This window comes from Monodon monoceros, unplaced genomic scaffold (genome assembly GCF_005190385.1).
Source record: "Monodon monoceros isolate NGI ecotype Baffin Bay Population unplaced genomic scaffold, NGI_Narwhal_1 Super_Scaffold_7, whole genome shotgun sequence".
Classification (NCBI taxonomy): domain Eukaryota; kingdom Metazoa; phylum Chordata; class Mammalia; order Artiodactyla; family Monodontidae; genus Monodon; species Monodon monoceros.
This window is the reverse complement of record NW_021703784.1, coordinates 92,142,538-92,153,360: the sequence shown is the minus strand read 5'-3', so window position 1 is coordinate 92,153,360 and position 10,823 is coordinate 92,142,538. Positions and strand designations below refer to the sequence as shown.

Genomic DNA, 10,823 nt, shown 5'->3' with positions numbered 1-10,823 from the left:
CTTATTATTACCAGCGCCACGCTGAGGACTTTTAAGGCAGAGTTTCACTTGAATCCTCTTATTATTACCAGCGCCACGCTGAGGACTTTTAAGGCAGTGTTTCACTTGAATCCTCTTATTATTACCAGCGCCACGCTGAGGACTTTTAAGGCAGTGTTTCACTTGAATCCTCTGAGCAGACCTATGGCCCAGGTACTGACCTCGTTCCCTCATTATGGAGGTGCAGAAAACGAGGCCCAGAGAGGTTAATTAACTTGCCCAAGGACTCACAGCCAACATGTGAAGAGCTGGGGTTTGGACCCAGGCTCTTCTGATTCCGGAACCCAAGTTTTTACCCATTAAGCTCTATCGGCATTTAAACCACATGGCCGTACCTTGCAGCAGGTCAGAGCAGTTTTAAGGAGGGCCCAGAGAAGCTCAGTGGTTTGCCCATGTCACACAGCGGGGGTTGTCTGCCTGCAGAATCTCAGTCTTTTTGCCCCGACTGTCTCTGCTCCACCTCGACTCCCCGGTGAGCAGATGATCCCTGAGGCGTGGAAAGGAGGGGGTCCCCAGAGGCATGTGCATAGACAGCCATCTCCCCACATCCCCCTCCCACCGACCTGGGCTCTATTTATACTCGGCATGGTTACCGCAGCAGCACAGACTTCCCTGTTTCAGGCCCCAGAAACGAGAAGGTCATGGAAGCTGGGTGGTTTCCACTGAGGCTGGGTGGTTTCCATGGAAACACCACAACAATCCTCCAGCCCAGAATGGGGCTGAGGGACACGACCGGGCCACGGGGACCATGGCTGCAGGGGCTGGTTCAGCCTGGAGCTGAAGCAAATGCCCAAGAGGCGGTGTCAGGAGCCCAGGGAAGTTACCCTGGCAACCAGGCCATTCCTGAGACAAGAAGGAGCAGCGAGGGAGAGTGAGAAGACACTCACCATCTCACTTCATCCCTGCTGCAACCTCTCTGTGGTTTCTGCCTGCCCCACAGCTACTCTCCCTTCTTGAAACAGCAGTTCCCTTGCTTAGCAGTAAGCACCCCTCAATCCCTCCATGTGGCTGGGAAGCCCTGCCCCCTTGCTGCCATGGGCAAAGACCCAGGCTGACACTTAGTGCCTTCCACACCCTGACCACAGCAAGCGGTCTAGGGATGGGCATGTGACCCGAGGTCACACACATGGGCCCTCTATTTCTGCTAATCTGGTGGGATGAGGGCCTGAGCTGTTGGTGGCCACCTCAAGAGCCACTGGGGATAGCTGGCCTGAGGAGGGAGGCAATGGAGGAGAGCAGGGCCGACCATGGAGAGGGACAGTCTTGGTGGCAGCCTTTAGAAGGCTGGATCCAGCTGAGCCTGCAGCCAGATCTGGCCAGATCTGGGTTACTTTCACATGTAATAAAGAGTCTTGCCCAGGAATGGCCGCATAATTTACAACCCAGTGCAAAATGAAAATGCAGGACTCCTTATTTCAAAGTGATTACGAATTTCAAGACATCAAACCAAGCACGGCACCCTTCTAAGTGTGGGACACTGTGTGGCTGCTCGGGGTACACACCCAGGAAGCCAGCCCTGGTTCTGCCCAATACCATCCTCCCCACTTCCCAGAAGAGAAAACCAAGGCTCAGATAGTGAGAACAACTTCCCAAGATTAGACAGCCGGCAAGCAGACGAGATATGACCATAACCTGCCATATGCAGCTCTGGAACCCTGAGATTCTAATCACAGCAAGCCACCCACCATCTCCACCTGGCCTGAGATCCTTCCATCCTCTGGCATGACTCTCTTCCCCCCCAACCCCATGCTGTGCTTTTATGTCACCTTGTAGTGTGACTTTTCTCAGAGAGGTAGAATTAGAAGACACCTTTGAGTCCAACATATCAACCAAATGTAAGAATCCTCCCCATACTTTTCCACGCTCTGCTTAAATGCTCCCTGTGATGGGGACCTCAGTATCACACAAAATAGCACATTGCAGGTTGGGGAGGCTCTTGATACAAGCAATTCATTTCAAGTTGAGCCTAAATGACTTCTAACCATCAGTTTTTATCCTCCCTCTCCCCCCCAAGTCCCAGCTGGGACCACAGAAAACAAATCAAATTGTTCTCTCCCAGGACAAACATCATTCAGATATTTGAGACTCAACCACGTCCCCCTTTACCCCCTCCTCCCCAGGGTAAGTCTCCAGGCTCCTTTGATGGCTCTTTGGGATGGTGTTCAGCCCTCTCTCCATGCTCTAATGTGTCAAATTGCCTCTTACAATGAGGTACCCCCATGCAATGTAAGGGACCCACACCTTCCTGTCCCCTCCCCGGTTTCCCACAGAAGGTGTTGCCAATGCTTTGAGGCTTCATCCTGGGATCCTGGCAAGAAATGAGGACCCTTTGCCCTGGTGAATGTGGAGGGGGTGGCATGTTTACTTTCAGTGACCATCCAAGTCTTTTCTGAGAGTCCGGCTGCAATCTACATAACCAGTTACCCCAGATTTCAGCAGGAGGACCACGTCGTATGCTCCCGGCCCCGCCTCCATAGGCTCCCTGAGGGTGGGGCCTGAGTCAGGTATGGGAGCCACGCACGCAGGTGCTTGAGAGTCTCCGCCCATTGCTCTCCACATTCCTTTCCAGAAGGACAGCCTGGACGCCTTCTTCCCCCCTTTCCAAGAGGGAAGAGAAAGGTCACCATCGCCTCCCCCTGTCCTGGCTCCAGCTGCCTCCCTATGGCAGTAGAAACCCAAGCTAGTGGATCAGGAAGCTTCCATCACAGGGAAACAGACATCTCACAGAGCGGCACTGTCCTCAAGGAACACGTTTTACCACGTGTGCACTCAGTCCTATGCGCATGGCTATTTGGCTACTTTGGGCTTCTTAGGTGGGAGAGGGAAGGAGGAGGGAGGGAATCACAGTTCTCCTGGCTGGCCACCCTCTCTGGGGAGCACACAGCAGTCCAGCCCAGCCAAGGTCACCACCCCCAACCCCCGGCTCCCACCCAGACCCTGCGAGCCCCTTCCCTCCACACTCTCAGATCTCAGACCTTCTGCACAAGCCACTGATATAACCTTTCAGAGCCTCAGCGGTCTCACACGTGCAGGTCAGTGGTGCAGCCTGCGTGAGTGCACCAAACCCAGCTCCCAGCACATGCTGGGAGACAGTTACAAGTTCACCTCCTTCCTCACTGACCTCCCACCCTTCACTGCCTGGAGAGAACAAGTCAGAATCCCAGAGTGTCAGAGCTGGGAATGGCCCAAGAGGTCACCTGAGGCTCAGAGAGGCTGGGTAACATGTTCAAGGTCACACAGCAAAGAGCGGCGCCCCCCCCAACCCCAAACCCCGAACACAGGGCCCTGAATCCCAGACCTGTCCTTTTCCCGCTAAACGGGGGCTAGATAGTGATCAGATGAGGAAACAGCCAGAGGACTCTTAACTCCACACCTACATCCTGGTTCCCACAGCCCTCGCTAATACGGACATTAATACTGGCGACAACAGGAACAGCTGCCATCTACTGGGCCCTCACTAGGCATTAGTGAAGTTAGTAATGGTGACAGTAATAATAAACTCTTGCAACGATGCCAGCAAACATCTGCTCTGCACCGGACGGACACTATGCCCTTCCCATCTGTCAACGCTCTCCATCCTTGCCACCACGCTATCAGGTGGCCTTTGGGGCCAGTGGGCTCTGGCACTGAGAAACGTTCAGACTTTAGGAAGGGCTGGGAGCTATGTGTCACCCCCCGCCCCCGCCCACACACAATCTCTCTCATTCATATTTCCCAAGGGGCACCTAAAGGGGGTAAACCATGGCCATCAACAAGCTCATTTCCGTTCCGGTTCCATTTTGCCACCAAATGAGTTGCAAATGGTATTTTTGTTTTTCAAAGTGTTTTTTGGACTTTGGAATCGCAGATAAATAGAGCAGTTGTAGGATTACTGCCATTTGAGAAAGGAGGGAACTGAGGCACAGAGAGGCTGAGTAACTTGCCGAGGGTGTCAGAGCAGGGCTCCAGCATGGGCAGTTTGGTTCCGGGGTCCAGGCCCTGGGCCACCACTCTATATTTTCTACAAGCCTTGCAGTCTGGGTTCCCTGCAACCCTGGCAGGGGTGGGGGCCAGCCAGGTCTATTCTCCTCCATTGACAGACACAGAACCCACGGCTTGGAAGGCCTGTGCTTTGCCCAAGGCACCCAGCCTCCCCTGTTGCTGCCCTGGGAACAGTGGCTGCTGGGAGGAAGGACAGATAACGGCCCTGGAGACCACCTCAGGGAGAGCCCAGAGGCTCAGTCCCTCCCACCCGCCCAGGAGGCCTGGAGAGAGAAGGAAGATCGGACCCATCGCCTTCCAGAAAGCCTGCTTCCTTCAGGCTCACACAAGTCCCACCTCCCCAACTGGGCCTCATCTGCAGGAATAAACACCACCAGGGCATGTTTAGTCTTCCACTGGGATTTACAATGCGCTAGGAAAGAAAAAATAAATCATTCATTCCAACTCGGGCGATCGAGTGGCGCCAGAACTTCCCCAGCAAAGCCAGGAAATTTCCCCCTGCTTTCCAGAAAAGGAGGTGGGCCAAGGTGAGGCCAGCTGGGGCTGTGGGCGGGAGGTGTGAGGTGTGGAGCCTGGGGGTTGCGGGGAAGCACAGGAGGGGACGGTGGGGTACCACGACAGACACAGCCTGGACTGGAGTCAGGAGAGCTGATTCTCCAAACAAGCCCTGCTCTGGGGCCGGGGGGCGCCTCTAAGGCATGGCTCCCTGTCAGCGGCCAGGCAGATTATACCAGCTCGAGGGGAGGAGCATGGAGTAGAGGAAGGCATGGCCTTGGGTCGGAGGGATGGAGATGGAAATCTCTGCTCTGATGCATCTGAGCTGAGTGTGACCGTGGCCCAAAGTCACTGTTTTTCTGGGCCTCAGTTTCTTAAACTTGAAAATGCTCTCAAAACTAAAACGTGCGCCAAGTGGCTAGCTCAGACCCTGGGATGTGGTTGGCGCTCACAGATGGGCACCGTCTTTATTACTGTGAGATGGGGAAACACAGGGGTGAAAAGGTGGACTGCCTGACACCCCTGCCGTGTTGACCAGCTTCTGAGTCACAGGAACCTGCTCACTGGGGCCCAGTTCTTAACCACTCTCTCTGTAATGTACCACTGACTGGGTCCCAGAGAAGCCCCAGGGGTCACAGGGTGGAAATGAAGACCTAACCCCATAGTACTTGCACTGGAAAAGTAGTTTCCCTTCCCTAAACACTGGCTTTCTGTCTGGCACCAAGCGAACTTCCTTTCATCTACTAAACTGCTATTTCCCCTTTTGCCTTGGCTGCCAGGAAGCTCAGTGTTCAAGTTAGCTCTCAGCTGCTGTTGAGTATGCTGTCCCCTAGCTTCAGGAACAGTGGCCTTCTTCTGTCTCAGTGTGCATTCGGATCTTTCTCATACTGATTTTAGTTGCTCTATGCCTATGTTGGAAGCCAGCTCCAGTTCTCCTGGGAAACAGGCTGGGCGGATTATAAATAAGTAAAGCAGATTCAGGTAGGAACCACTATAATGAAAGTTTCACCAGCATGAACCCAGAAGCCAGGCTGCCAGGGTTCAAATCCTGGCTTTGCCACTTACTAGCTGTGTGACCTTTGGCCCAGTGACTTAACCTCTCTGTGCCTCAGCTTCCACATCTGAAAATGAGGGTATTCATACCCATGACCTCAAAGGCTTGCTGTGAGGAACGAATAATTAAATGCAGTACATGCAAAGCGTTTAGTGCCAGGCTTGTTCTAAGTTCTATTAAGCATTAGTTGAGATGTTGCTGTAATGTTTTCTCAGCTTCCTTCCAAGAGAGATCTGTGGCAACTTGACCTTCAAGTGGTAAAATGTCGGAGATCACCTGGCCGCTGGCTCTGCCAGCCCAGTCAGTGGACAAGAACTGTAGCCCTGGAGGAAGGCAGGGTCCCAGCCTCAGCTGAGCCGTGGGTGAACTCCGACTGGCCTCAGGGAGCCTGGGCTCTCACCTGGCCTGGCCACTGACCACTCTGTGCCCTCACCCCTCACCTGCAGGATGAGGAGGTGAGGCTCAGGGAAAGAAGGAACGTAAAGTGGCTAACACTGCGCCCAGTATCTGGTGTGTGCCGAAGAGGGATTAGGGATGAGGGGTTATCGTCACTACTACCGATGCTGTCGTTGTTATTCATCTCTCTGGGCATCTGCTTCTCTGCCCGTCAACGTAACACTTACACGGCAGAGCTGCTGGGAGGACGAGACAATGTGTATAAAGCTTCTAGAAAATACCACGTGCACGGAGTAGGTGCTCCACAATAACCGTGACAGCCACAATCGACTGGCAGGCCCAATAGCCATCGCCAGCTCCCTCCTCTCTTACGTCTCTGTCTTTAGAGCCTGTAGGCTGGATACTCACTTTCTCAGCCTCCCTTGAAGCTAGGGGTGTGTTAATAACCCAGACTGGGGGAGAATTTTGGGAGGCTTGCTTTTCTTATAAAAGGGGTGGCCATGGCTGGCACTAGCCCACTCCCTTTCTTCAGGCCACAGCAGCACAGATGTTGTACCTGGTGCTGTGGCAGCCATCTCGCGGCCATGAGGTGAGTGGCAAGATGAAGGAAAGCCGTCACAATAAGGATGCTGAACAGACAGCCAGAACCAGGGCCTCCGAGCTTCCGAACCTGACTTCTGGTTCAGTCAACAACAAATGTCCTTAGAGTTGAAGCCCTAGCATGTCTGATTTTTTATTCCTCAACGTTGAGTGTCTTCCCGCTGACACGGGAATAATGTTTTCATTGACAGTCTCCTCCCTGGGCCTCATCTGTGGATGAGGTGCCGAGAACTGTGCTAAGTGTTTTGCTAAGATAAAGATCATCTCACTGAATCATCACAGAAACCCTGAGAGTTAAATTTATTAATGTCCCCAGTTTACAGAAGGTGGAACAGGCACAGAGAGGAAAGCAGCTTGCCCACGGCCACACAGCTAGAAAGTGGTGGGATCGAGCCAAGATCTGGGCCCAGCAGCGACTCCACCGACCTGTACTGTCCTCTCCTCTAACATTCTGCCATGTGACCACAGGGGGCCGGAAGCCTGGGAGGCTGACCTGGCACCTATGGGTTCCCTGTTTTTCTTTTCTTGGCTGCAACGCATGGCTTGCGGGATCCTAGTTCCCTGACCAGGGATTGAACCCGCACCCCTGGCCGTGAAAGTGCGGAGTCCTAACCACTGCACTGCCAGGAAATTCCCCACCTATGGGTTTCTCTGTGACAACTAAGAGGCCTCTTGTCTAGCCCCCGTCCCAGGCCAACCCTGCCCCCCACCCCACATGGCTGGTCCAGCCCAGGTCGGGGGGTGGGGACGGGGGGGGTGCTTACCTTGCCCATGTTGAAGTAGAATAAGACCCCAGCAGTCACCTGGGCGATGAGAATCAGGAGGAGGAAGGCAAAGTACTGGGAACACAGAGCAGGCACAGAGTCAGCTGGGGGCTCCCACCAAGTCCTACATGCCTCAGACACCCTCACCCAGGCTGGGCTGGGGCTCTACTCAGGCCCCTCTGGGCGGGAGGAGGGGGGCTGGGCGGGCGGTGGTGGAGGACCATACTCACCATCCCCAGCAGGCAGCGGACCTCATTGACAGCACCAATGCAGCCCAGGAAGCCCATGAGCATGGTGAAGCCGCCCACGCCGATGAAGACATAAGCCCCCGCCTTGAGCGAGGTGGAGGAGGTTTCTGCGGGTGGACAAGAGCACCCGATTCAGCCTGCCTATCTCACCCGTATTAAGTACAAAACGGGGCAGGGCTGCTACCAAATCCCTGCCTTGGGGTCAGGGCTCTGGGGTCAGCCATCCAGCCGGAAGCCTGTTCCTTCACCAGCTTTAGAAGCTGCCTCCCCTAGATGTGCGCCCCACCCCGCATCTATCCTATCCCCACCTCCCAACCGTCCCGCTTTCGTTTTTCTCCTCAGCGCTTACCAGGATTGAAAAGACTCTCGTTCTACCGGCCCATCTCGCTCATTGTCTGCGGCCTCCACAAGCCTGTGAGCTGCACGAAGGCAGGGACTCTAGTCCCTGCTGAACCCCCCGCCCCCAGAACTGTGTCTGGTACAGCAAAGTGCTGGATGGGTAACTGTTGAATGAAAGAACCACAGACTGGCAGGTTCCGCTGAGGCCACAGACGCTGAGGGCCTGCCTCCCTCCTCGTCCGTGACCAAATGCCGGCCTCCCTTGCCCACTCCCTAGGCCTCAGGGGCTTCACATGTGCCATCTCCCCTCTGCCAGAACTCTACCCAGTAGGTACCAGCACGGCCATCTCACAGATGAGAAAACTGAGGCTCAGAGAGGCACACCAGCATGGGCCAGAGCTGGGACTTGGAGACAGGCAGCCCCCCCAGCGCCACACTCTTTGCACTGAAGCACCGGGCACGTGTACGGACACAGGCGTGATGTTCATTCATGTGTTCAGCCCCCAAAGATTTACCCGGGGCCCACCGTATGCCAGGCTCTGTGCCGCCTGCTGGGGATACAGCCGTCAGCCTGCCGAGGTCCCCACGCCATGAAGCTGATGGGGTGAGGAGTGTCTCTTCTGGCTGTGTGAAGGGTCGGGAAGCTACTGAAGCCGGCTAAGGTCAGGGACATGGGCAGGGAGGGGCCGGGGTGGTGGGGGAAGGCTGGTCTGAGCAGGTGACATGATCGCTCAGCTGAGAATGAAGCAGTCAGCCGAGTGAAGAGCTGAGGAAAAGCATTCCAGGCCGTGGGAACAGCAGGTGCAAAGGCCTGAGGAAGGAGTAAGCTCAGCGTGTTTGGAAAATAAAAAGGTCAGAAAGAACGGATCAGTGTGAGTGAGAGAGGAGTCTGACAGGCGACATGCCTGAGGCGGAGAGACAGGGGCCTAAAGGCGATGACAGAGCCCCCGGGGTAGGTGGAGGTCAGAAGTTTCGTTGGGGCACTTGACCAGCATTTCCCAAGAATCCCAACGGATCACACAGGGAGAAGCTCATGTCCTTCTCCAGCTCCCCGGTGTGAGGTGTGTGGGGTCCCCTCTACCCTGAGGCTGTGACGCGCTAGGTGGACCAGGGTGGACGCGCCCCCCCGGCAGGCAGGGCGCTGCGGGCTCTCTCCCCTGACAGCCCAGGCACTCCAGGGAGGCTGGCGTGGCACTCTCAGGGTGTGGGGTGTTTCCAGAAGGGGGCAGAACATCCCGGAGAGCCTCAGCAGATCAGGAGGACCTCTCAGGGATGCAGACTCCCGGGTCTGTCAGAGCCAGGCAGACTTTCCAGGAGACCGTCTGGAATCTGCATGGTGAATGTGCTTCCCCGATGTCTCGGGCACAGCCAGGGCTGCCACAGTTGCCCATCAATAGGCTGACTGACCACCATTCCCTGGGGGCACCTCAGAGGGGCTGAGATCCCCACCTCGAGCACAGACGGAGCATTAAGGCCCTTAAGGAATAACGACAAAGCTGGAGTGTGGGTGGGGAGGAAAGTGTGATCCAGCTCCATCCACTTCCTGGGCACAGACAGAATGTTCTGGAGCTCAGGAAAAGCCCTGGCCAGCCCACTCGACTCTCAGGCACCAGGGGAGGGAGGCCCCCGCTCAGCTCCTCACAGGAGCCCCCAGGAGCCGGACAGAGGCCCCGAGGGGCTGAGTGAGGGGCTTCCTTTTTACTCCAGGCCCTCACCGCCCTGGCTCTCAGCCATCAACCACAGCAGGGGAAGGCCATCAAAGTTTGCTTTTCTTAAACTTCCTGGGTTTGGGTTCCAACAAGCCCTCCCAGCGAATACTCCCCCCATCAAAAGGCAAGTGGCACTGCCTGGAAATCCACTGTGTGCCAGCCCTGAAAAAGGCCCTTTATCCAAACCATCTTGCTGAATTTCTGCCGTGGCCCAATGAGGGTAGATCGGCACCTTGATCTGTCTGTAAGGGCCCAGAGCGGGCAAGAGGCCGCAGATGGGGCCCAAGGGGCAAGGCTGGAGGCTGAGACCCCCACTCGGGTCCTTCTCTTGGGAGGCCAGCCGAGCTGCGGTGTGGCGTCTCTCTTTTCTCAGAAGATTTCAATACCAGTCCCTGTCTTCCTCCTGGGTCTCAGGCTGGCCCTGATCTGAGCAACCTGACTTAGGAAGGAGTGGGGTAGTCCGCCCACTGTGCACCAAGGCCAGCATCTTCTTGGTTTTATTGGGCCTCGGAGGTACCAGCGAGGTGGGGAGGAAGTGGCCCAAACTGAAAGTGACTGAGGAGCACGAGAAGAGGGTGCCACTTAATCCCAGCTTTGCTGCTAACAGGCTCTGACCCCGGGCAAGCCATTTTCTGGGCCTCTATTTTTGGCTCTGTGAAATAAAACTAGTTCCTACTTCTTAAAGATGTTCTAAGGTTCAGATGGTATTATAAACTAATTTAACAATCACTTATGTAGGGTTTACTATTTACTAGAAACTGTTATTAACTCGCCTCATTTCTCACGATAGCCTTAGGACATACTGTCTGTTATTGTCTCCATTTCACAGATGAGGAGACACAGAGCGTGGAGTAACTTGCCCAGGATCACACAGCTCGTAGACAGCAGAGCCAGGATGGGAACCCTGGCTGCCCGGCTCCACGGTTTGTGCCCTTAACCACTGTGCTTGATTCCGCTCGTTACGGTGTGAATGCGTGGCGTGCTGCAGAACCCTGTGGTAGAGGGGATGGGGTCTCAGGAGCCATGCCCCCTGGTCCACATCCCAGTTCCCTCACCCTCTAGCTGTGTGTGTGCCCTTGGACAAGTTCCTTCCCCTCCCTTCAATTTCCTCCATTGTAAAATGGGGTTAGTAATGCCTAGCCCCACGGACTCACGGAGAGGATTCAGTTGGTAAGGGAAAAGCCGTGCCATGCAGGCC

The 10,823-nt window shown here is 55.3% G+C and overlaps 1 protein-coding gene across 2 annotated transcripts in view; it reads right to left on the bottom strand.

Annotated features, from left to right (window-relative positions):
* Positions 1–10,823, bottom strand: part of CD82 (CD82 molecule) — a 51,777-nt gene that overhangs the window by 7,151 nt on the left and 33,803 nt on the right. For both annotated transcript variants that reach the window (XM_029207461.1, XM_029207462.1), the window contains exons 4-5: positions 7,560–7,684; positions 7,330–7,404 (exon numbers count right to left, since the gene is read on the bottom strand). In XM_029207461.1, coding sequence (XP_029063294.1) covers positions 7,330–7,404; positions 7,560–7,684 — 200 coding nt within the window. The remainder of the gene's footprint in view (positions 1–7,329; positions 7,405–7,559; positions 7,685–10,823) is intronic.